General features: G+C 55.0%; 10 protein-coding genes across 10 annotated transcripts; 5 read left to right on the top strand and 5 right to left on the bottom strand.

Moving 5' to 3' along the window:
• Window positions 1-40: 40 nt before the first annotated feature.
• Window positions 41-329, bottom strand: LMH87_003576 (uncharacterized protein; the record flags this gene model as incomplete). The annotated part of the gene is made up of 2 exons (XM_056194668.1): window positions 41-106; window positions 186-329. The coding sequence occupies 2 exons, from the start codon at window positions 327-329 to the stop codon at window positions 41-43; spliced, it is 210 nt and encodes a 69-aa protein (XP_056048373.1).
• Window positions 330-712: 383 nt separating this feature from the next.
• On the top strand, window positions 713-2,397 carry LMH87_003575 (uncharacterized protein; the record flags this gene model as incomplete). Its single annotated transcript, XM_056194667.1, has 2 exons — window positions 713-880; window positions 955-2,397. 2 exons carry the CDS (start codon window positions 713-715, stop codon window positions 2,395-2,397), a joined length of 1,611 nt encoding a protein of 536 aa, XP_056048372.1.
• A 2,979-nt stretch (window positions 2,398-5,376) lies between these two features.
• On the top strand, window positions 5,377-6,996 carry LMH87_003574 (uncharacterized protein; the record flags this gene model as incomplete). The annotated part of the gene is made up of 6 exons (XM_056194656.1): window positions 5,377-5,464; window positions 5,524-6,029; window positions 6,084-6,221; window positions 6,289-6,468; window positions 6,594-6,662; window positions 6,727-6,996. 6 exons carry the CDS (start codon window positions 5,377-5,379, stop codon window positions 6,994-6,996), a joined length of 1,251 nt encoding a protein of 416 aa, XP_056048371.1.
• A 729-nt stretch (window positions 6,997-7,725) lies between these two features.
• LMH87_003573 (uncharacterized protein) lies at window positions 7,726-8,131 on the bottom strand (the record flags this gene model as incomplete). Its single annotated transcript, XM_056194645.1, has 2 exons — window positions 7,726-7,947; window positions 8,030-8,131. The coding sequence occupies 2 exons, from the start codon at window positions 8,129-8,131 to the stop codon at window positions 7,726-7,728; spliced, it is 324 nt and encodes a 107-aa protein (XP_056048370.1).
• A 3,570-nt stretch (window positions 8,132-11,701) lies between these two features.
• On the top strand, window positions 11,702-16,366 carry LMH87_003572 (uncharacterized protein; the record flags this gene model as incomplete). Its single annotated transcript, XM_056194632.1, has 1 exon — window positions 11,702-16,366. One exon carries the CDS (start codon window positions 11,702-11,704, stop codon window positions 16,364-16,366), a length of 4,665 nt encoding a protein of 1,554 aa, XP_056048369.1.
• Window positions 16,367-16,716: 350 nt separating this feature from the next.
• Window positions 16,717-17,848, bottom strand: LMH87_003571 (uncharacterized protein; the record flags this gene model as incomplete). Its single annotated transcript, XM_056194621.1, has 3 exons — window positions 16,717-17,409; window positions 17,470-17,660; window positions 17,752-17,848. The coding sequence occupies 3 exons, from the start codon at window positions 17,846-17,848 to the stop codon at window positions 16,717-16,719; spliced, it is 981 nt and encodes a 326-aa protein (XP_056048368.1).
• Window positions 17,849-18,390: 542 nt separating this feature from the next.
• LMH87_003570 (uncharacterized protein) lies at window positions 18,391-19,385 on the top strand (the record flags this gene model as incomplete). Its single annotated transcript, XM_056194609.1, has 5 exons — window positions 18,391-18,427; window positions 18,512-18,590; window positions 18,657-18,697; window positions 18,765-19,239; window positions 19,313-19,385. The coding sequence occupies 5 exons, from the start codon at window positions 18,391-18,393 to the stop codon at window positions 19,383-19,385; spliced, it is 705 nt and encodes a 234-aa protein (XP_056048367.1).
• A 366-nt stretch (window positions 19,386-19,751) lies between these two features.
• LMH87_003569 (uncharacterized protein) lies at window positions 19,752-20,477 on the top strand (the record flags this gene model as incomplete). Its single annotated transcript, XM_056194598.1, has 2 exons — window positions 19,752-19,889; window positions 19,989-20,477. The coding sequence occupies 2 exons, from the start codon at window positions 19,752-19,754 to the stop codon at window positions 20,475-20,477; spliced, it is 627 nt and encodes a 208-aa protein (XP_056048366.1).
• Window positions 20,478-20,771: 294 nt separating this feature from the next.
• LMH87_003568 (uncharacterized protein) lies at window positions 20,772-21,798 on the bottom strand (the record flags this gene model as incomplete). Its single annotated transcript, XM_056194586.1, has 2 exons — window positions 20,772-21,346; window positions 21,429-21,798. The coding sequence occupies 2 exons, from the start codon at window positions 21,796-21,798 to the stop codon at window positions 20,772-20,774; spliced, it is 945 nt and encodes a 314-aa protein (XP_056048365.1).
• Window positions 21,799-22,360: 562 nt separating this feature from the next.
• On the bottom strand, window positions 22,361-23,704 carry LMH87_003567 (uncharacterized protein; the record flags this gene model as incomplete). The annotated part of the gene is made up of 2 exons (XM_056194575.1): window positions 22,361-23,242; window positions 23,300-23,704. 2 exons carry the CDS (start codon window positions 23,702-23,704, stop codon window positions 22,361-22,363), a joined length of 1,287 nt encoding a protein of 428 aa, XP_056048364.1.
• Between the last annotated feature and the right edge of the window lie 48 nt (window positions 23,705-23,752).

Raw genomic sequence — 23,752 nt, 5'->3', positions numbered from 1 at the left:
GACGACGGCATGGCAACATGCAAAGTCACATTGTATTCAATCATGTTTTAACATTTGCGGCGTTTGGGAACTGCATATTTGGTGTCACGGTGTTTTCTTCTTTGACCTTCATTTCCATTTATCCTTAGTATTTATTTGTTTTACGCGTGGCATTTGTCATAGGAAATTTAGCGCAGCAATCATACAAGCGTGTAATCTGTTGAGCCGAAGAGAAGGAAGTTGCCCCCGGCCTTAAGGAAGGTCTGGGTAGACAGGAGAATGCCTCCGGCAGTACCGCACAGGCTCGATGAAGGAGGGCACGGGCACGTGTACCTGGCGAGCTGCGTCATAGTCTGATTAGAGTGATGGAATTGAAATTGTGCACTTGTGCTTGTAAACGCTGGCCGGTCTTTGTGAGAAGTGGAGGAGAAGGTGTTGTGAGGCGGTGACATTCTGTAGGCTGAGTGGGCACAGTTAGATGGCGATAACCCCCACTACGTTAGTTAGGCGCATTTATTTTTGGAACACGCTCTGGAGATCCCTGAATTTTTTTTCCTTCACGTCTCCCTCCGACCGCGCGCTGCCCTCGTCACAACCCCACAGCGCCCTGCGCACCCTACATGCATCGGGAGTCGAGTAATTAGTATTTATGCTTGGCATCGTGCGTGGAAGAGGACTGTCTTGCTGGCGACCCAGTATCATCGACTTGCGACAGTTGCGACACCTTGCTACCATGGCCGCGGCACCAGAGACACAGCCTAAGCCTGTGGCGGCTGCTGCTGGAGATGCGGCGGCGGCTGCTGCGACGACTACAACGAAAAAGCTTCATGGGAGGGCATTCTATGAAAGTATCGGCAGCCCCAAGTTTATCGTTGCCCCCATGGTAAACCAGTCGGAGTTTGTGAGTCCCTCGAACAAAATCGAACCCAGCGTCTTCAAACACGAGGACAGCGACTAACACGAACTGCCGTCCAGGCCTGGCGCATGCTCTCTCGATCATTTCTCTCGGCCGACGAAAAGTCCAAGATGCTCGCATATACCCCCATGTTCCACGCCCGTCTCTTCTCGCAAGACCCCAAATACTTCAAGGCGCACTTCCAGGCCACCCGCACAGGCGCGACGGACGAAAGCCGCTGGCTTGACGGCAATCCGACCAACGACAGGCCGCTCTTTGTGCAGTTTTGCGCGAACGACCCGGAGCACCTCCTCACGGCGGCGAAGCAGGTTGCGCCGTACTGCGACGCGGTCGACCTAAACCTGGGCTGCCCGCAGGGCATTGCGCGCAAGGGCCACTACGGCGCGTTCCTGCAGGAAGACCAGGACCTCGTTTTTAAGCTCATAAACAAGCTGCACACAGAGCTTTCGATCCCGGTCAGCGCCAAGATACGCATCCTCGAGACCAAGGAGCAGACGCTAGCGTATGCGCAAAATGTGATCAAGGCCGGTGCTTCGATCCTTACCGTGCACGGACGACGACGAGAACAAAAGGGACATCTGACGGGGGTGGCAGACTGGCAGATGCTCAAATTCATACGAGAAAACCTGCCGCCAGAGACGGTCCTCTTTGCGAATGGCAACGTGCTTCAGTACGGCGACGTGGATGCGTGCCTCGCTGCCACGGGATTCGACGGCATCATGAGCGCCGAGGGCAATCTCAGCGATCCTGGCATCTTTGCGAAGCCCCCTCCCGAGGGCGAGGAAGGCCGAGAGTACTGGCGCGGCAAGGACGGCCAGGGCGGCTGGCGCGTGGACGCCGTCATGCGACGCTACATGGATATTATACACAAGTACGCCCTCGACGCGGAGCCGCCCTCACGACGCCCACTATTCGTCCCCGGCGACGACGCCGCCTGGCTTACGTCCGACGAGACCGCTGAAGACGAAGGTAACGAGCGCGGCCAGAAGCGTCGCAAGACGGAAAACGAGGGCGTCGCCACCTCCGCCAAGAAGCAGGAAGCGTCGCCCAACCTCGCGGCCATGCAGCCGCACCTGTTTCACCTCCTGCGGCACTTCGTCACCAAACACACGGACGTGCGTGACATGCTGGCGCGCGCGCGCAAGACGGGCGTCGCGGGCTTCGAGCAGGTCCTCGACGCCGTGGAGCGGCGGGTGGCCGAGGGCATGCTCGAGTACGAGCGGACAGACGGGCAGAGCTTCGCGGACGAGCTCAAGGCGCTGGCAGAGCGCCCGCGCGAGACGGCCGATGGTGGCGAGAGCTCGATGGAGGCGCTGCTCAAGTGCAAGCGGCCGTGGTGGGTGGCGCAGCCGATTGTGAGGCCGCTGCCGAGCGAGGCGCTCGCCAAGGGGTCCATCAGGCCGAGCAAGAAGGAGCTGGCGGACAAGAAGAAGAAGGGCGAGGGGCTGGAGGCGAGTGAAGAGGCACAAAGTGAACCAGCGAAGGAGGCTGCGGCGACGTAGAAGGCCACGCATAGTTGCTTTCTTCATCGCCGGTATCCCCTTTTTTGCCGTTGTTAGTTGTCACTGTTGTAGCTATCATAGTTATTGTCACTATTGTAGCCGTTGTCGTTTTTCACGTATATACTATAGAAATACTATCTCACCCATAGTATCAACATGCAAAACTTCTCTAATTCGACTTTTCAGTCACTATAGCAGCGCGGAATGTAGGAATAAAGCAAAGAAAAGTGGACAGCTAGGGAATCTGGTTCGCCATCCTGCGTAATTGGCCTATATTTCTGGACGGTGGCTCGCGTGGCTGAAAGTCACTGAGTTCTGATATTTGATGACATTAGTCTTTTTAAAGCTCGGAACACAAAGTCAACAGAGTGAATATTTTTCTCTGCATACAAAAGTCTATATAAAAAGAAGACGACTGTCTTGTATGTTCAACAACACTTCTTCCATCTTTCTCTCTATACAAATTCGAGCACAAGAATAAGACGGGCTTGTCACACATTCTACGAGAGCTCTTCAATCTTTAACTCCTGAAACTGCCTCTTTCTGCATATATCCACAGTTTGAATTCAAATTCATTGAAAATGGGCAATTCACAAAGCTCGCGGCGGCTCCCTCGAGCGAGCGGACCGCACCAACGGCGCCTGAAGAGGTTTCCCACGATGAAGCAATGCCTGGCCCTTCAAGAGCGCTGGTTTCCAAAGCAGCTACCGGGGCTGGTACGCGCTTCACTTACCAACCAATTTTTGTGCCACCTCATAAAGCCTCCGGGCCGTGTCTTGGTCACCATTACGGCGTGAGCCCCGAGGACATGACCAAGCCGAGACACGTGAGCCGCGAGTTCATGCGTCTCTTTGACCGGCATTCACTTTTTCAGGAATATCACGCCAAGACTCCCTGGGAGCCGCTCAGATCAGCACCATGGGCGGTTCCAGATCCATCTGTATCCTTCGCTGGACAGGCCGTCAGCTCCTGGAAGCCTCTTTGCCACGAGTGCCGGGGTACGCCAAGGAGATCACTTAGACAGGGAGCTTCTGCTATCTATACCACGTTTATATTGCTCGAGGCGCGAGAAACACCATCGAACCGTGTGTTTCTCCGAAACAACGGACCATTTCGAATGATGATAAGCGGGTTTGCATTGGGCACGAAGCTTGCCTGACCATTGAAGGCGCTATAATCTTCTCATGGCGGCAGGCTGTGGCCATATCTTACCATCGTTCGGCGAACAACTTGGCGCTACGGTACAACACCGCTACTCACATGTGCAGTGAACGCTCATACAGTTTTAAGCCTTCGTTGCTCGCCTCTTTTACGTCTCCAGGTGGCGGCAAGATGGAAATGGACTTGACCCGGACTCTGCATTCCCATTCAAACATCAGGTAAGCGCAAAAGTCAGCGCTGATGATCTCTTGAACAGCAGCGAAATGATTCCCACCCAAGACATCCCGTGTAGTCCTCTAGACACACTGTGTTTCGGCGCGAGCTCCATGCTCCGGGCTTTCGACCCCAACGTTTGCAGCTGTGTGAACTGGGGCCAGTCGGACGTGTCCTACTGGAGCTTCACGGGCCGCAACTTTGACTGGCAAATGGCCGCGCCGTCCCGAGGCCCCAGCCGCAGGCACCTAAGTCACGGATACGAGGGGAGACAGGGGCGTTGTCAAGTTCCACAGCACGGTTTCAGCTCAGAGTATGCCACGGGAAATCCTGAGGTGGAATTTTCCACTGCGCAGACGACGCCAATATGCATGTTGTCCAAGCGCGCACGACCAGCGTCGTCGGAAGTACCGCGATCCTGCATGGTTGTGCAATCTCAACTTCGACTCGTGCCATTACATCATGAATCCAGAAATGCACGGCATCGTCTGGTGTAACGGTTCCAATTACGGCTTTGGTAGAGCGCAGACGCACCACCAATCCCTCTTCGAGACGGGGATTGGACATGTATTGGCACCACGGCTGAATGCCGGTTGGAGCAGCAAACATTCAGAGCGGTATTGTAGGGTGAGGAGCCCATCTTCCAATTCAAAGTCGCGAGAGAGAGGCCAGGAGTATATAGCAATATATCACTTTGCAAAATACGTGCTGATTGGCCGAGCGACGTGCCAAAGTGCAGTCGGTAGCCCGGTTAGGCCTGGTTGGCGATGCAATTCGAGCTTTGATTCATGTCATTATGGTACTGATAGGGCAGTACGCGATATCACTTGGTGCGCCGACAAAGACTGCGGTGTTGCTGTTGCGCGCGACAATTGTCAGTCACTTGTGGAATTGGAATGGAGATGGTCTGCAACACGGTCTGCAACAGATGCGCCAATGCATATCCGATTATCTGGGAGATTGGCAATGGAGGACTGAGCTACGGCATATGCGTCGACCAAGTCTCATCACCTAGGTGTTATCATTGATATGTCTATCATCGTTCGTTATTCTCGTTATTTTTATCATTTCTTATCATCGTTATTATTACCATTGTCACTATCATCACTAGTGTCAGCATTATCGCGGCTGTCGTTATACCAGCCTATTACTACTCTTTACGAGTCAATTATTTATTACACTCTGATAGAGCAGTGGATTAGGATGTCGAAAAACATGGATCGAAATCTTGGAATAAGGAGGCACGCCTTGAACAATTATACATGTATTTTCGCCTTCTAACTCTATACTGGCGGCCAGCTTGTGATACGTCCGTAACTACACAAGCTTGTAGGTTAAGAAATGGAACACTAATTTCATTCAATAGCCTTCAACTCCATTTTTGGGAGAATATTTGAAGCTTCATGTGCTCTGAGCAACTACATCCGTTTTTGTCCTTGCTGGTGTGGTTGTGGGGCTCAAAGGTACGTAGTCGAAGCCATTTCAGCCGCACTTCACAACTTCATCTCACCACTTCATCTCACAACTGTCTCGATCTTTGAGAATCCAAACCGGCCGAAATGCACGGCCGCCCACCACAAATGAGAAAAACGTGACACCCAAACCATGGTTGGCGTACCGCGCAGCACAGGCTGTCAGCTGTGTCGTAAGAGACGAGTCAAATGCGACGAAGCCAAGCCAGGCTGCGGCAACTGTACGTACCTCTGCGTTTCCTTGCGGCAGAGGCTCCTGACTAATAAGGCGGCTGAAAAGGCACAAGATACGGCGCAGAGTGCCCAGGCTATGAGCGCAGCCTCAAATTTGTGAGCGAAAAGCACCATGTCCGCACCAGGAAGAAGAACAGCTCAGGGTCGCCGGGGAGTAGCAGCTCCGCATGGTCGGTGGCGACGGCCAGTGGCGGCAGCCCGCGCGGACCTAGCCCGACATCCATCGTAGTCATGGAGCCTGTGCCGAACCGGGGCCAGTTTGTGTCGACCTTGGTTGAAACGGCGCGCACGGCGATTGAGGAGCGCGATGCCAGCGGCTACTTCAGCTGGGTGCGGTTCGGGACGGTTGGGTCGCATGCGATTCTGGACGGGGCGCTGTGCTCGCTCGCGATGCATCTTGTCGGCAAGGATGTGAGCGACATGAACATGATTGCGCACAGTCGGACGATGTACGGCCAGTCGCTGCACAATCTGCAGCAAGCGCTGCATCATCCTACGAAATGGAGGGCGTCAGAAACGCTGTGCACAGCGATATTGCTCTGCATCTTCGAGGTACGATGGTATTGTGCATATTTTAGCCCTGCCACAATACTGATAATCTTTCAGCTCTTTGCGGGGACAAGCTCGTCAGACTCGTGGCTACAGCATGCCCGAGGCATTGGTATATTGATGGAGCAGCGTGGTGCAAAGGCGCATAAAGACGGATGGGATGCTGCCATGCTGCTGTCCTTCCGGGGAGTCTTGGTAAGTAGCAGTGCCTGCTCGATAAAGTCGACAACGATTCATACGAAAATATTAACACAAATACTAGATTATGAGCGACTTGTTCTTCCCCAGGGCAGACGAATGTTTCCTCACCCGCCCAGAATGGCGCTCTGTGATGCGCGACAGGGGCCGGCATTTGCTACAAGCACCCGATTTCAACGATGAAGCCATTGAAGCTGTCGATGAGTTCAACAATCGACTAGCAGAGATTCCTGCCGTCGTCAAGGTAGGTTACCCTGTGATTGAAGCTGCCAAGAGAGGTCTACCCATCGACCTAGAAGCGGCAGCGACCACTAGCAAGCTAGCAGCCGCTTGCCACATCAGGATGTCTGAGTTTTGGTCTACGAATAGGCACCTCTTCCCAGAACCGGTAGAGGCGCCGTCAGCAGACCCCCAGTCTCTGTACCCCGTCATCTTGAGGTACGAAAGCCGGTGGGCAGCGACCCTGCAGCTGTCGCACCACGCCACAATGTGTCTGCTGCAGGAATTCCTGCAGCAGCTGGGCTGGTCCCAGCCATTCGCGACATCGCAAAAGGAATACGCGCAAATCATTCTGCGGTCCGTCGAGGACATTAGCCAGGGCCCGCTGGGACCGTACAGGATCGGGTATGCGATGCGGATCGTGTATGAGCTGGCGGACGCGGAGGCGCAAGAGTGGATTCGCGGATGCTTGGATCGGTTCAAGAGTACATATGCGGCGACGGACAAGCAGACGTATCCCGAAATGCGGACAGATAACAAGGGCTATCGGTAGCCTGGCGGAAGACGTCGACGGAAAATGTAGAGGGAGTGAGGCGTCAAAACGAGAAGCCCAATCACGATATCCTAGCCTAAGTATAATAGCAGCAACAGGAGAAACATTAGCTATAGCAGCAGTCAGAATAGCAAGAACAGCAAGAACAGCAAGAACAGCAACAACAGCAACAACAGCAACAACAGCAACAACAGCAGCAGCAGCAGCAGCAGCAGCAGCAGCAGCAGCACAAGCAGCAGCAACACAAGCAGCAGCAGCAGCAGCACAAGCAGCTTTTATAAAATAGTGAAAATAGTTGCTTTGACGATTTGCTGCCTTTTGAGAAAGTGAGAGAAGAAATCTTGTAATTTGTGATGTGGCGGGATGCATAATAGGGCGCCACACGCAAACGCGGCTGGAGTATATCATGGTATCATATTGATTAATACTAAATTCTGAGTCTATATAACTAACAGTTCTAGTCCACCAGTGGACGGATTTGCGTAATAAATAGTACACTGTAGCGGGTGCGCAAGCGCAAAGAGCCAGCCGGGGTGGTCATGAGGCGTTGGGCGATGTGCCAAGGTGTAAATCGTAAAAGACGTTGACATGTTTAATGGTATCATGTAGAAGAAGCCGAGCGTCCTCCAAAAACAGAAAAAAAGGAAAAGAAAGAGGCCATATCCAACGCCGAATAAACATGTAAATTTTTTTTTTGCGGAACATGGAAAAACAGATGGCGTCGTGTGTTCAATTCTTCTTTTTGAAGACGGAGCGGGCCATCTCTGTCAGAGACGGGCCGCCAAAGAGCAGCTGGTCGGTGTGGCGCCCGCACGTGGTGTGGACATTGACCTTGGGCGAGGGCTTGACGGACGGCTTGAGCCAGGACGTTACTCGCTTGGTGGTGGACGAGGTGGAGGATGCTGTCGTGGTGGACGAGGCAATTGTGCTCGGGTAGGATAGAGTGCGCTTCTGTGGGAGAGGGAATGTTGGGTTAGCAATGAAGCCATGGTAGAGCGCGTGGTGGTTTGTGGTTGGTGGTGATGCGACATACATCGTGGGCCAGAGGCGGTGGTGCGTGAAAGTCGTAGTAGCCTGGGCGACCTCGCGTCTCCTCCTCGTCGAGGTGGTAGTTGGAAGTAGACGACTTTGCCATTTTGGTTGATTTTTATTTTTATATATGTAACAAAGGCAGAAAAGTTGTGGTGGTTGGCGAGGCTGAGCTGTTGTCGTGGTGGGTGGTCGTCTGCTCTACTGGTAGAGGCTTGATCGTAGGCAAGGTAGGCTGCCGTTTGCGGGTGGGCAGGGCAGCTCCAGCGCCTGTCAACGGGTGAGAGGGAGAGGATTCCCGCGCAAAAGTGACGAATTGAGTGGAGAGGTTGTGTATGTGTCAACAGAAACGAGAGACGTCGAGAGTAATCAAGACAAAAAAAAAAACCAAGAGAGATGCAGACAAATGTGGTGGAAAAAGAAGGATGTGCAGGCAGCGACGTCTTAAAAAAGAAGAAGGCCTTGTTGTCCTTGTCTGGTTGGCCGATGACTCGACCTTGGCTGGCGTGTCGTGTCCAACATTTGTGACGGGGCGTACGCCCAGAATCTTGGTAGGGCTCCCCACTGGGCGCCGCTAGCGAAAAGGTGCAGGGCCCAGCCCAGGGGACGACGACGACGACGACAGTGCTGTTTTTAGCGCATCAACAACGCTTCGTTTGGTCGTTGTGCAGCAATGCATGCACCGCTGCAAGTTGCACCGGTCGCGTACACCGTAAAAAGGTGGGGACCAGCTTGCAGTGACTGCCAATCTGCGAGCTTTTACCAGTAGGGAAACATGATGAGATGCACACGACCCTCCACGACCCTCCCCGGGCGTCGCTCATTCAGTTCCCCACGTCTGGCCGCTCCAGATACGGGCACTGCGACGCACCATCACTGGCGGGCACCGGGATAGTGTCATTGCCCACTATAAAAATTGGTCGCCCTGCGAGGGCCTGCGTCTTTTTGCTGGGGCTCGCGCCTTGATAGTCTGCTTCTGCACGCCGGGGCCGCCCCACTGGCATACGTACCACGATTGACGTGCCGTGATTGGGTGTCGACATGGGGTCGACATGGTCGCCAGAACTGAGGCGCGCCAGCTGGGCGAGTCGATTCTCAACTGCCATGGGGGCCACGGGCTCGCTGCCAACTACCTATCGTGCTGCCTCAAATTGTCGTTGTTGTGCAAAAAGTCTTGGGATTTGCTCAGCTGATCGGTAGCACCTTGCTGGTCCTTTTCTGCAATGTGCGGCTTGCGCATGGAGAGAAAAAGGCTTGGCTGCGGCCATCTACCGAGCGAGCCACCACCTGAAGCCTGTCGTAAACAGGGACCCTCTTTCCACCAAGGCAACCGTTTTTAAGCTTTATTCTGGTGGCATCCAATCATACGAGCCATAAGACGACGCTGCGTTGCGCGCCATCTCGTTTCACCAGTCGGTGGTATCCGAGAACGAATTACCTTTATTTTTCCTTTTTATTCTACCGACGGCAGTCGCTGGCGAGTACGTAGCCTCATGTGATGTCAGTAACATCGGCTGCGCAGCGATTCACACCCGCCTCAAGCCTTTGCTCTCCTCTTTCACCGCTTGCAGACTGGCATTCGGCATGTCTCATACCGTCTCTCTTTCTCACCGGTTCGATGCAAGCCCGCCTGTACTGGTGGTCCAGCTCTCAGCGCCATCGGCGTCCTTGCGGCGTCCCGTCCCCTGGAGCCTCGCTGGTGGCGGCGGAGACCAAGCTGACAGATCGGCCATGCAGCGGCCCAGCGATTGTCACAACCCTCGGCGACTGCCTTAATTTGTACGCCAATCTGCCTGCGGCTGCCTTTGCTCGTCCCTTGACCTGGTGCGCACGCAAGTGGCTTCGATAGCCTGGCGAGTGGGTGACAAAAAGAAGAAGAAAAGCCGCTATAAACGAAAGAATCATGCATCATCACGATAAGTAAGGATTAGATAGTATATTGTTCTTGGATTTCTATGCGTGCTGACTGTCTTTTGCTCTCTGATTCGTGTTGTTCTTGTCATTCTTCTGATTTTTCTCTGCTTTTTATTCTCTTACTTTGCGTCGTTTTATTCGTAGCAACGATAGCCCTGCCGGACCCCATCACGACAAAGGTCCCTGAGCAACATGATGATCAATCCATGCTGATCCGCGCCAGTCAACGTCACCACAGCACAGGCTAAGAAGATGACTTGTAACTCTGGGCCCAAGACATCCTCTCGTTCCTCGGCTCGTGGCGTAAAAGTAACGCAGCACCAAACGTTCATTTTCTGGTAGCAAACAATAGAACTAGGCTCCCAGTCAGCCTAGCCGAACGCCTAACCAAGAGCCCAACTGCCGGAGCCCAAAAGTGGCCAGCGGAGGACGCGACAGCCTTGCGGCGCTGCTTATTTTGGTGGCTCCCCTGCACGACAGAGGGGGGCGGCATGGCAAAATAAGAGGCGATTGTTATTAACTACGGATTGCGGATACCATGAGTGGAAGAAACAGTTTGAAATGAAGAGCAACAAGGACAAGAAAAATGCCATGAACCTCTGTATGTGAACCAGTCATATATTTGTGCCTTCTTGTCTGCCAGAGCGCCATGTTTTGCGTCACACCACCAGCAACAAGAGACGCCAGCGATACGGTAAAAATAAAATCAAAGGAAAATGAGAAATCTAGAGAGAAAGAAAAGAAAAGAAGAAATACAGGAAACATTTTAGATGAAAGAATTAACAAGTCACTACGTATTCACTTGAGCGGCGCCTTTGTGGTCACCCACTTGCCCACGTCCGGGTAAGCACCTTCTCCGGCGCCGGCTCCCACTTCAACAACGGCGCCGGCTTTGCTCCAACCAAGGCCCCGAAATGCTCAAATTATGTTACAAAACCGGACATGGAACCTCCGATTAATCGATTTTGCCATTCTCAATTGCAACTGTCTGGTTCTTGGTTCGTATCAATTGATCCTGCTGTAGAGACGCTGCGGATGTAGACAATACTGCAGAAAAAGATGAGAAGAATTGAAAGACTGTTTCCATCACCAACATATATCACATCTCCCATCGCAAAACTATTCATCAAGACATTTTTCGAGGTTGATCGTGCCGCCGGCTCAATCGCCGTGGTGGAGAGCTTTGTCCCAGCGGCCCGGTCTGAGGTACATGGCCCAAGGTGCAGCCCCACTGCCATTGCCATGTACCCCTGCACGTGAGGACAATGGCCGGTGCACGCCAGCTTCCCTTGACGCCAGATTCGCGACACGCCAACGCGCCCCCGTCTGCATCTCGCTCAGCTTCCCTCAGTGCATCGCCGTCAAAGTTCGACTGACACACCACGTGAACCGTCCAATCGCGACTTTCATAATCAGCGCTGATGCCTGTTTTTTCGACGTCTCGCGTTTGATTGAAATCGCTCTCGAGCTTTGAGCCTGGATCGTGGCTCGTCTGCATGCCTTTCACCCCGACAGCGTTAGCTTTGCGCCCGACGCCTTCAAGGTCAGCGGTATGTGTCTTCACCCTCCGAACCCATCAATAGCATTAGCAACCCTACTTTGTATTGCTCGAGAAGGCTACCAAGACCGAGGTAATACCACACAGCTGCTGATTCTTTGCCACCCAGACCCAGTAAATCTAGCTCAGGCCAGACGGAGGCGACAGCTCTCGACCCCAGCTCCGGCCCGTTTACCATAGGCCTCGGCTGCTCTATATCACAACATGGTCAGCAGCAAACGCAAAAGGGTCCTCGAGGACTTTGACCCCAACAAGTCGGATTCGGATGACGAAAACTTCGACCCAACGGAGGAACGCCCTCGCCGAAGCTCCAAAAAGGCGCGACCAGCTGGCGGAAGCCGTTCTGGACAAAGGAGACACCATCGCTACCGAGGATCTGACATTGAGGATGATGGAGATGAGCTTTCTGACAGCCAAGAAGGCTCCTTTCTCGATTACGATGACGAGGAGGAAGACGACGACGCGCCGATCAACGCCGCTGGCCGCAAGACCCGCAAGGCAGCTGTCAAATCTCAAAACTATGCCGAGAGCAGCGAAGAAGAGGAAGCGCAGCTCAGTGATGGTACCAAGGCCGAAAGTGGCGATGATGAACAGGGTCGAAAATCCACACGGTCCTCCAGCCGCGTGGTCAAGCTCAAGGTTCCCAGCGCCGCCCTATCTGATATTCCTCGACGTGCCACCAGAGCGACCTCCCGTGATCAAGAAGACCTTGTTGAGCTCTCCAACTCTGGCCGTCATGCTGTTGCATCTCGGGATTCCGTGAGTCGCAGCCCTGAGCCTGTTGCCCGCAGAAGCTCTCGCGCTGCCAAAGGCATCAAGATGCCTCCCGAGACCATCGACGAAGCGACGCAAGAAAGTAGCCTCAAAACTACCGGTGCTGACGATGATGACCTCGATGAACTGGACAAGGATATCCTTGACCTGCACAAAAGGGAAGAAGATGACGAAGACATGGAAGATGCTTCAAAACAGGAGCATCTCGATGAACCTGCTGCCGCCGCCGACGCCGACGAAGACGAAGACGACGATGATATTCCTACCACCCGCAGGACGCGAGCCTCACGCACTGAGGTAGTAGTGGATGATGAAGAACCGGACCAAGATGCTAGCTCAAGACCCAACCGACGATTGACGCGTAAATCGAGCGCCCGCAAGTCGACTCAAGAACCTAGCAGTGACTTTGAACCCGGCGACGACTCAGAAGATGCTGCATCCGATATGGGTAAAGACGCTGCAGAAGGCCAACTCGATAGTCCTACACCCCGCGGAAGGGGGGGGCGCCAATCCCGTTCGGCAGGAGCGTCCCGCCACGACTCTGGTGATGAAGAGGCCGACTTGGACTTGGACGAGCTCAACGAAGAAGCTCGCGAGTTGAGAAAATCATCACGACCGCGCCGACGCCGAGAAGAGACGCCCATCGCCTACCAAGAAAACACGCGTCGCTCTCGCGCCAGAGTCAACTACTACATGCCTCCCTTGACCTCTGCAAACATCGAAGACGACGGTGAGGATGCAGCCCCTACGCCGGCCCGCCGACGCCGTGGTGCTGCCAGCGCTGTGTGGGATCGAAACCTCAACACAACATTTGGACCCTTTGGTGGCGGTGGTGCTGTTGGGTCTCTGCTCAACGGTCCATGGGGTACTGGTGCTACAGGCGGCGTCGATTCAGACAGCAGTGATGACGAGATGGTGCACAGGTCCAGCATTGCTGGCAACGTGGGCATGACTCCTACCTCAGCTGCTCCGGCCGGCCTGCTGCCCGGACTGCCCGGCATAAACCCAGACGGTGGCGTCCCCAATGTTGGCAAGATCAAGGATCGCAAGGCTCTGGCAGATGCTGATCCTCTTGGCGTCGATATGAACGTTGATTTCAGCAAGGTCGGTGGCTTACAAGGTCATATTGATCAGCTCAAAGAAATGGTACAGCTTCCCCTGCTCTACCCAGAGCTATTTGCAAGATTCCACGTCACTCCTCCACGCGGTGTCTTGTTCCATGGTCCTCCTGGTACCGGTAAGACATTGCTTGCGCGAGCTCTTGCTAATTCGGCCGGCCACGGAGGTCGCAAAATTTCATTTTACATGCGCAAGGGCGCCGATGCTCTGAGCAAGTGGGTTGGTGAAGCCGAGAAGCAGCTCCGTCTTCTGTTTGAAGAAGCCCGCAAGACGCAGCCCAGCATCATCTTTTTCGATGAAATTGATGGCCTCGCCCCAGTTCGGTCAAGCAAGCAAGAGCAGATTCATGCCTCCATTGTCTCCACGCTTCTTGCCCTGATGGACGGCATGGACGGTCGCGGTCAGGTCATCGTCATTGGTGCTACCAACAGACCTGACAATATTGATCCTGCGCTTCGCCGCCCCGGTCGATTTGACAGAGAATTTTACTTTCCTCTGCCCGACATTGACGGCAGACGCGCTATTATCGACATCAATACCAAGGACTGGGGCATGGCCGACGACTTCAAGGCCTCGCTCGCCGAAAAGACAAAAGGCTATGGTGGTGCTGATTTGCGCGCGCTCTGCACCGAGGCCGCGCTCAACGCAATCCAGCGCACCTACCCCCAGATATACGCTTCACAAGAAAAGTTGCTGGTCGATCCATCCAAGATTAATGTTCACGCATCTGACTTTATGCTGTCGATCAAGAAGCTGGTTCCCTCGTCTGAGAGATCTGCCACATCTGGCGCTACTCCTTTGCCAGCTACTATTCGGCCATTATTGCAGGACCAGTTTGATAACATCAAACGAGCCCTCGATATTGTGATGCCACGCCGGAAGAAGACGACTGCCCTGGAGGAGGCCATGTTTGAGCCATATGCTGACGATGATCATGGCTTCAAACGCGAGACTCTTCACCAAGACTTTGAGCGCACGCGTGTGTTCCGTCCCCGACTCCTCATCCACAGCAGCCCAGGCATGGGCCAGAATTACATTGCTGCTGGCATTCTACATTATCTGGAAGGCGTCCACGTGCAAAACTTCGACCTGCCTAGTCTCCTTGCGGACGGCCGCTCTATGGAGCAAGTTATTGTCGGTCTGTTTACCGAAGTGCGACGTCACAAGCCAAGTGTCATCTATATACCAAACATTGATGTCTGGTATGATACGCTGGCCGGCACGGTCGCGCTCGTCACCTTTACAACAATGCTCAAATCCATTCCACCGACCGATCCGGTGCTTCTCCTTGCCACGGCAGAGCGCACCAAGGAAGAATTTGCGGCTAGACCAAACGTGATTTCCGACTTTTTTGGGTACTCTCGCAACAGCTGCGTCGAGATTGCGCCTCCCGCGCGACCTGCCCGGTTTGCCTTTTTCAGCAAAACTTTGGAACTCATCAAACTCCCGTCTGGCAAGTTCCCCGATCCGCAGAACCGAGAGAAGCGGAAACTGGAGGTTCTTCCCCCGGCGCCCAAGATTGAGCCACCGCCGCCGACCAAGGCAGACATTAAGGCGCTGAAGAAGAAAGATCACCAATTCCTCAACGCTCTGAAGATTCAACTGCAGCCCATTATGGATCAGATCAACCGCAAGTACAAAAAGTTCCGCCAGCCCGTTATTCCTCAGGCGCAGATCGAGTATCTTTTCGCAGAGTCCGACCCGAATTATGTGAGACCCGACATTGCCGCAGCTGAGAATCGTCCCTTTGAGATTGTCAAAGACAAGAATGACATCGATGTGTTGCGAGATACTGTTAGTGGAAAGACATTTTACAATTTGGAGACGACAACTATCGAAGAGCGACTGTCCAACGGCTACTACGCTCGCCCCAAAGATTTCCTGTTCGACATCAGGGCTCTTGCCAAGGATGCGAAAAATATCGGCGACAAAGAAAGAACTCTGAAAGCAAATGAGCTTTTGAGCAACGTGGAAGTTGATATTGCCAGCATTGAGAACAGCACCGCCAGCATGGTGGATTGGGAAGCCCTCTACCAGCGACAGCTACAGCGAACCAAGCAAAAAGCCGAGAAGGAGAGACAAAGAAAGGCTTTGGCTAGTAATTTGGCCTTGGAACGAGTTCAATCTGATATTGGCGGCGGCAACGAAAGTGATTCACAGGGCCCTGTTACCCTTGGCGTGCAAGTTCCCGAAGACAACACCACCGCGGCAAGGTTCCAGCTGCGGAGCCCAGAGCCCGCTGCTGACGCGCATGCTCTCAACAACGGCGAGTCGGTCCCGCCCAAGGATGCCGACGTCGAAATGAGCGGGACTGGCGAGGAAACTCAGTCAACATCGCAAGCAATGGGCCCGCCAACTTTCAAGTCCCCAGGGCCTACACAGCCCTCGCAGCGATCTGCCCTTACCTCTCTTCCGCCTGGCGTGCCGCCCTCAGCCGTAGCCAATGACGCATCGACCACCAAGACGTCTGATCTCTCCTCCAAGCAAGATTTGTCGAAATGGGGTACGCCACAGACAAATGGCAATTCTTCCAGGGGCGGAGACAACCAGGACATTCCCGACACATTCCCCGTCGGGCCGGGCCAGACTCCTACGCCACAGAGTCAGGAAGCCTGGCCGCATTCTCAGATACCTGGCCTGGGCCGTGACATGGTAAGCGGGGCAAGCTCGCTTGCACGACCAACGTCGTCGAGCTCCCAGCTGCAAGGGTCGGGTGAATCTAAACTGCATACGTCACCATCGCAGCCCAAGGAGCTCAAACCGGCCGTGATACAGCTCCAAGACGATGTAGCGGACCAGACCGCTGGCTTTTCGGTTGAGCAGCTGGAGCAAATTAACCGCGAAATGATGGACAAGATTTGGCAGACGCGCGACGAGTGGAACAGACTCAACGTATACTATTCTGTCAAGGCGGTGTTTGATGCTGTATTGCACGATATGGAGTCGATGCAGCAAGCGCTACTCGGCAGCCCCTGATTGACGTATGCTATCTGCGTGCGGCGCCGGTAGAACTTGTTTGTTGGAAAGGTATTTTGTGGTGATCCACTGTTTGGAAAGACTGTATTAACATTTTTGGAGTTTTGTCTGCTTTGCACCTTTTTTTCTTTCTATTATAACTTGGGGACTTTCTTAACTATCATCATGTGGACGTTGAAGGGAGGTATCTGTAGTAACATTCTAGACGATATTACAAGTCACGCAACTTTTCTGCTCGATTCCATCGTGCTCTACCCTCTGTGGCTTTTGTACAGCTGGTCTCTTTCATCTTAACTGAAACAGGTTTGTCGATGATCATTTTACAGTTTTATAATTCCAGGGTCTAGGTATTACAATTTGGCCAACTTTGTGCTATCCACGCGCTTTCCCTCATCGTCCTGCTCCGCCACGCGCAGGTCCGGCAGTCTCGCCGGCATGATGCGCCGCGGCTCACTGTCCGGCACGACGTTGTACTTGCGAAAGTCCCTCACCCCGCAGTAGTCGTGCAAAAAGTCCTCGTCGAGCAGCAGCTCGCCGTTGACGTCGTCGGCGGGCGCGCCGACAATGGCGAGCATGGCATCCGAGAAGATGGTGGGCTTGCGCAGGTCCGCGGCCTCGTCCGGGTTGAGCTTGGTCATGCGCTCCGTGGCGGCCGACTCGATGGCGACGGCGGGCCAGAGGCTGGTGATGGCCATGCCGCGCTCGGCGGCGAGCCCTTCCCGGACAAAGTCCATGGCGAGCCCCTTGGTGAGGACCGACATGCCGACCTTGCCCATGGCGTAGGCGGTCTTGCCCCGGAAGAAGCGGCTGTAGATGGGCGGGGAGACGACAATGATGCGGCCGCCGCCGCCGCCGGAGGAGGAGGAGGAAGAGTGGTTGCCGGCGGAGGCTTTGAGGTGTGGAAGGGCGGCCTGGACGGTGGCGTAGAGACCTTCTGGGTTGACGCTCTGCATGAGCTTGAAGCGCTTGAGGGGCGTGTCCTTGACAGAGGCCCAGTAGATGGCGCCCGAGTTGTAGATGAGGACGTCTAGACGGCCGTATTTCTGCCATTTTGGTCAGCCACTTGCACCAGAAGGGGGGCCGTCATGTTGGTGTGAGCTTGCATCGATGGTTTGTTGGATGAGCGAGTTGACGCTGTCTTCAGACCGCACGTCGACCTGGACAGGGTGCGCGTCGCCGCCGGCCTGCCGAATCTCATAGCTGACGGTGGTAATGGTGGACTCGTTGGACTTGGGGTCCGGGATGGCGGTGATTGGCTTGGACGGGTCGCTGACGGTCTTGGCAGCGACGACGACTGTTTTGAGGTGGCACAAACGTTAGGCGCCTTTTTGCTTGCGTCGTGTTTGCGTGACCCTTCCGGGCCGGAAGCTGGGGCGAGAACGTACCGGCGTAGCCATGCGCTGCAAAGTCGACGGCGACTTGGCGACCGATGCCGCGCGAGGCACCTACCACGAGAGCGACGGGTTTACTTGAAGGAGGCATGGTGTACTGTATCTGTGAAGTTTGGCTCTCAAACTTTTGGACGAGATGCGAGCTCCCTTTTCAAGGGAACTGATGAAATTTAGCTGGCTGGCTAGCCAATGCGAGCTTTCAGATGACAATATCAAGCTCCGGGGAAGTGGAGCCGCCCGTCCAGGGCCGGGGCCGAGGTTGCGACCCGCTGAAGCTCCTATAAGCCCGCCTAATCCCGCAGGCCGAATCTTGCAATTCCAAACATTGTCTTGGGATTTCATTTCGGTCTTGATTACATATCATTCTTTGGGTGAAGGGGATCCGCAGTTGCTGTCAGTAGATCTCCGAAGCTCTCCCCCCGGCCAGTCCGCGGATCTCGTTTCCCATCTTCCTCCCCCCACATTCGGTCTTGTTCTCGTCATCACAGCCCGAACCCGTGACGCGGGGGAGACAGACAAAAGAGACCAATTGCGCTCTCTTTATCTTACCTCGACGCAAATTGCGCCATAAATATCTCCGAAGCACATCAGGCATACTCAGATCTAGCGAATCCCAACTGCCCTCCCGACATTATGCCTGGTGGAAAAATCGACGTCTACCTCGACTTTGGTAAGCGTTGCGTCCCGGCCCTGGACACAGCTTTCATCAGCGATGAATGGGGGGAGACTAATTGACCTGTTTTGCATCCTGCAGCGTCGCTATTTAGCTACGTTTGCTTCACCGACTTGGAAGCCAACAAGCAGAAGCTCGCTGCCAATGGCGTGACAATAGAGTAACGTTTTCCCCTCCCTCGGGCGACTGCGGCATGTTGGAAGAGCTAACCGCCGACGACCTTTAGATACCACCCCGTCTTCCTTGGGGGCATCAATGTCGCCAGCGGTATGACCCTCGACTCTCCCAATGTCTTGACTTTTCCACTGAACCATCTAACACCGTCCCCCGACAGGCAACAAGCCTCCGTGGACGCTCGCCGCCAAGGCCGCCTACCTCAGCTTCGACTCGGCCCGCGCCCTGCGCCGCGTCGGCCTCTCCAACGTGCAGAGCCCCGACGACCTCATGTCGGCCGCCATGACGGTGCAGCCGCTGCGCGCCATCCACTACGTCAAGGCGCACTACCCGGAGCCCGTCTTCCTCGCCGCCTTTCACGCCCTGCTCGTCAAGTTCTGGACGCCGCCCAACCGCAAGATTGCCGACGCCGACGTCCTCCGCGAGGTCCTCGGCGAGATGACGGAAACTGTCGGTGGTGGCGGGAGGCTCTTTTCGCCCGCCGAGGTGGATAAAATCATGGACGGCCGCGCCGCGTTCAAGGACAGCGTCAAGAAGGAGACGGACGAGGCGCTGGCCAAGGGCGCGTTTGGGGCGCCGTGGATCTGGGCGACGAATGCAAAGGGCGAGTCGGAGCCCTTTTTCGGCAGCGATCGGTAAGTGATTCATTTCCCTTTCTTTATATGGCCAAGCTGGGGTGCCGTGAATACGTGTGCTGACTGGAAATAGCTTCAACCATGTTTATGCATTCCTAGATATCCCCTTCCAGGATATAACAGTTCTGACTCCCAACAAGCTGTAATCTAGTACAATAGTTGAGAATTACATTTCCACGCAGAAAATGAGTGCCACTGCCAGGCCATCAAAAAGCAGCTTAAGCCCGTTGCTGATTGAACATTCCGTCGTCTTTCCAGTCTTGCGTTTCTTTTTCTCCAAAATGCGCATTTCCTTTCGTGTAGAGCCAATCTCATTGTCCTTTTATTTTTGCCGTAAAATGTTGCGATTAATTGCTGGCCTGGCATCACAGGGGTGTTCAGCTGCATTGCTACCACAGTGTGCACTTAACGCGTCCCACTTGTCGCGTGCAAACTCGCTCCGGGACCAAGCAGCTGGTTCTCTGCACATGCACAAACGACCGAAAAGAAATACTCCCATATAGTTCATCGCAATGCAGCCTCTCGAGCTGACACTCGTCGTCGCTGCCACGCGCAGCATGGGCATCGGCGCCGGCGGCACCATGCCGTGGAAGGGCCTGCGCAAAGAGATGCAGTACTTTGCGCGCGTCACCACCAGAATCCCTTCACACGTACGTTTATATTCAAACAATCTCTCATCCACACTGCACTTGTGCATTAATCTCGTTTAAACTTTTTTTTTTCCCCGTCTAATCTGTGCATTTACTCAGAGCCCCCCGGGCGCGGTCAACGCCGTCATCATGGGCCGCAAGACCTGGGACTCGATCCCGCCCAAGTTCCGGCCGCTCAAGGACCGCCTCAACATTGTCATCAGCCGCTCCGCCACCGCGCCGCCGCCCTCGCCGCCGCCGAGCCTCCAGGAGCCCGTGCGCGTGTCGTCGGTGGACAAGGCGCTGCAGTACGCGCGCGAGCACTGCGGCGGCGGCGGCCGGGTGTTTGTCATGGGCGGCGGGCAAATCTACGCGGCGGCGCTGCAACGGCCCGAGGCGCGCCGGGTGCTCCTCACGAGCATCGATGCCGACTATGAATGCGACACCTTCTTTCCTATCAAGCTGGGCACGGACGAGGGCACTGAGCCCGGGTGGACGAGGCGGCCGGACGAGGAGTGGAAGGTGTGGACGGGCGAGGAGGATGCAGAGAATGGACAGAGGGAGGAAGCGGGCGTCAAGTACGAGTTTCAAATGTGGGAGCGGGAGTAGCTAAACAAAGAAAGCAATTTCAAGTGTAGACGTCGATAATTACGATGAAATGCCGCAGTGTGAACTCACCTAAAAAATTGTGATGGCCTCTATATGGTCGGAATACCATTCCTTGCGGTATAATGTACATGTAATGTATATGCCCTCCCCTTCTCCGCCTTTCTCGATAGTGATACAGTGAGTGATACAGACAGCCATGCCGGTCGCTATGCATGCCATGTCAGGTCTTTAACGTTACATTGTCCTCTCCCAAGCTCCTTCTCGACTTCAATCCCTCCCAGTCACCGGGGCTCGCTAAACAGCAGAAGCCACCTTTTCGGCCGCGGCCGCCTTCGCCTTGACCTGCTGCTGCGTCTGCGCCGGCGCCGGCGCCTTGTCTCCCTGGTCGCTCAGGAACGGCGCCTCGAGCCTCGTCCAGAACACGTCGACTGGCTTCACCAGAATCTCGGCCGCCTGCTGCGGAAACGTCATGTCCGAGGTGCCCTCGAGCGCGGCCAGGCTCGCGCGGATCCAGCCAACAATGGCGACGAGCGCGCGCGGGTCGGCTTCCGGGTCGCCCTTGAAGAGGTTGCGCCAGACGGCGCTGGCCAGGACGGCGTCGCCCTTGACGAGCCCCTCATCGTAGGCGAGCAGCAGGCCGCGCCACTGGACGAAAATGTCCTTGAGGTAGCGCTGGCGCAGGGCGCTCGAGGTGATGTTGTGGTCGAGGTGCATCTTCTTCTCGCACTCGAAGAAGAAGTGGTCAATCATCTGCTGCGACCAGTTGCGGTACTCGTCGCGGTCAAAGCACCGCAGGCGCGCGTTGATCAGGTACAGGTGCAGCATGGTGACGTGCGACCATGTGCTGAACGAGGGCTGCAGGCCAAAGGCTGAGGGGGGGGGGGGGGCGTGTTAATTGTCTTGCTCGTTGCTTCGGACGGCCATGTTTGTCGGGCAGAGGAATGTGCTTACTGTTATTCCATACGTTCTCTGGGTCTTTTGCTTTGCCAACTTCCTCGCCATCGTCTCGCTTCTGGACAAGGTCCTGTCTGCGCTCCTCGTCTGTGATGCGGTAGTCGGCGGGCTTGGCGCAGACTTTGAACAGGCGCTCTGAGGCACCAACAACGCGGTACGAGTCGCGGAGACCAAGAATATGACGCGGTGATGAGCTGCTGAAGCCTCGTACTGTCGGTGTTCTCGTTGTCGTCGTTATTCTCGTAGTGGCAGTGGCGGCGGGGGGCGCGGCGACGTTTCGTGCAGCAGGGGAGGAAGCAGTCACGCCGGCGCGGAGGGCAGAGCGCAGCATGCTCCTTGTTTGCGACCGGCACGTCTGGCAGGCCATGGTATTTGCTGTCTTGGCTGTATTGAAATTGGCTCTCAGTGGCCTCGAAAGCCGTTGTGTAGGGACTCTGCGCGCGCAAGGGGAAGAGCGTGAGGTATTCTATGATGCAAGGAGATTGCCTACGAAAAAAAAGTTGCCGGCTGAATATCGGTGGCCTGACTGGTCCGTCATGTCTTTTTGGTGGAGACTCCCATCTGAGCATATCGGATTCTGGTATGTGGAATTAATGAGGAAGGAGTTAATAAAAACTAGAATAAAGGAAGCAGAAGAAATAAAATATTTACGAAGTGTATCTGTATCTTTTTTTAAAAAACAATTCATCATCATTTCGGACCGCAAAGTCGTGTAAGTTGGCATGCATGTAGTGGTGACAACCGTGAACTTGTCAGTGGACAGGGACTGTCCAATTGCACCCTTTCCCTGGTTGCATGTGAGTGACAAAATAGACAACATGTGTGTTGTTTTAGTTGATTGTGTTGTCTGTTTTGACTTTGTCGTCTTTCTTCTGATAGTAGACATGGTGTAGTACATAAATATTACACATTCGACTATGCTGCAGGGTTTAGTATTTCCCAAAGACCAGCGAGCTATTCGTGCCGCCGAAACCAAAGCTGTTGCTGACAGCCACACCTATCGACTTCTCCTTGGCCTTTTGCGGCACAAAATCAAAGTCAGCTCCAACATTGGGAGACTCGAGGTTCAGCGTCGCAGGCACAATCCCTTCGTGGATGGCCAGTATCGTAAACATGGCCTCAATGGCCCCCGCTGCACCCAGCAAGTGTCCGACGGCGCCCTTGGTGCTGCTGACGGTGACTTGTCCCTCCGACGACACGCCCTCCTCTCCCGTCATTATTCGCCGTATGGCCGTGGTTTCCGCCACGTCGCCAACCTCGGTGCTCGTGGCATGGGCATTGATGTAGCCCACCTGCGCGGGCCTGACGCCGGCGTTGCGGAGCGCCCTCCTCATGGCCAGGAACGCGCCCTGGCCGTCCTCGCGCGGCGCCGTCATGTGGTGCGCGTCACCGCTGCAGCCGTAGCCCTTGATCTCGGCGTAGATGCGGGCGCCGCGCGCCTTGGCGTGCTCCAGCTCCTCGAGCACGCAGACGGCGGCGCCCTCGGCGACGACGAAGCCGTTGCGGCCCGCGTCAAACGGCCGGCAGCTGGACTCGGGTCGGTCGTTGTATGCGGTGGCGAGTGAGCGCGCGCGTCCGAACCCGGCAAATGTCAGAGGGTGTATGCAGGATTCTGAACCGCCGGCAATCATGACGTCGGCATCGCCAAGCGCAATGAACCGTGATGCATCGCCGAGGGAGTGGGCGCCGGTAGTGCAAGCCGTCGTGGCCGCGTGGTTTGGGCCCTGGAAGCCATACCTCATTGCAATGTGGCCAGCTGCCATGTTCGTGAGGATCTTGGGCACAAACAGTGGCGAAACCTTTTTATATCCCTACACTGTTATCAGTTTGAGCTGTTACTGTCGGACGCATCATGGGGCCCAACTCACCCCTTTATAGTGCTCCAAGCTCGTAGTGTATATATCGTCAAGATTCCCTATCCCGCTCCCCAAGCAGACACCGGTCTCTTCCTTGTCTGACTCTTTGACAGCGTTCCACTCTGCGTCTTTGAGCGCCATGTCAGTCGCCGCGATGGCGTACTGGGTGAAGAGCGACATGCGGCGCTGCTCGGCGGCGCTGAGCCAGTCATTCGCGTTCCATCCTCCCTTTTCAATACCGCCAAGCGGCACGATGCCTGCCACGGTACTCGTAAGCTCCTGCCAGCGCTCCTTGGGCTCGCGGTCGGCGACGCTCGTGATGCCGCAGTCGCCGGCGAGAAGACGGTTCCATGTGCGCCGGACGCCGACCCCTAGTGGCGTGACGGCGCCGAGGCCTGTCACGACGACTCGTCGCATTATAATTCCATATCCTAGCTGTCAGTTTCTGAGCAAGTAGTGCGTGAG

The sequence above is a fragment of the Akanthomyces muscarius genome, chromosome 2 (genome assembly GCF_028009165.1).
Source record: "Akanthomyces muscarius strain Ve6 chromosome 2, whole genome shotgun sequence".
Classification (NCBI taxonomy): domain Eukaryota; kingdom Fungi; phylum Ascomycota; class Sordariomycetes; order Hypocreales; family Cordycipitaceae; genus Akanthomyces; species Akanthomyces muscarius.
Note: the sequence above shows the minus strand (reverse complement) of the source record. Positions and strands in the feature narration are given on the sequence as shown.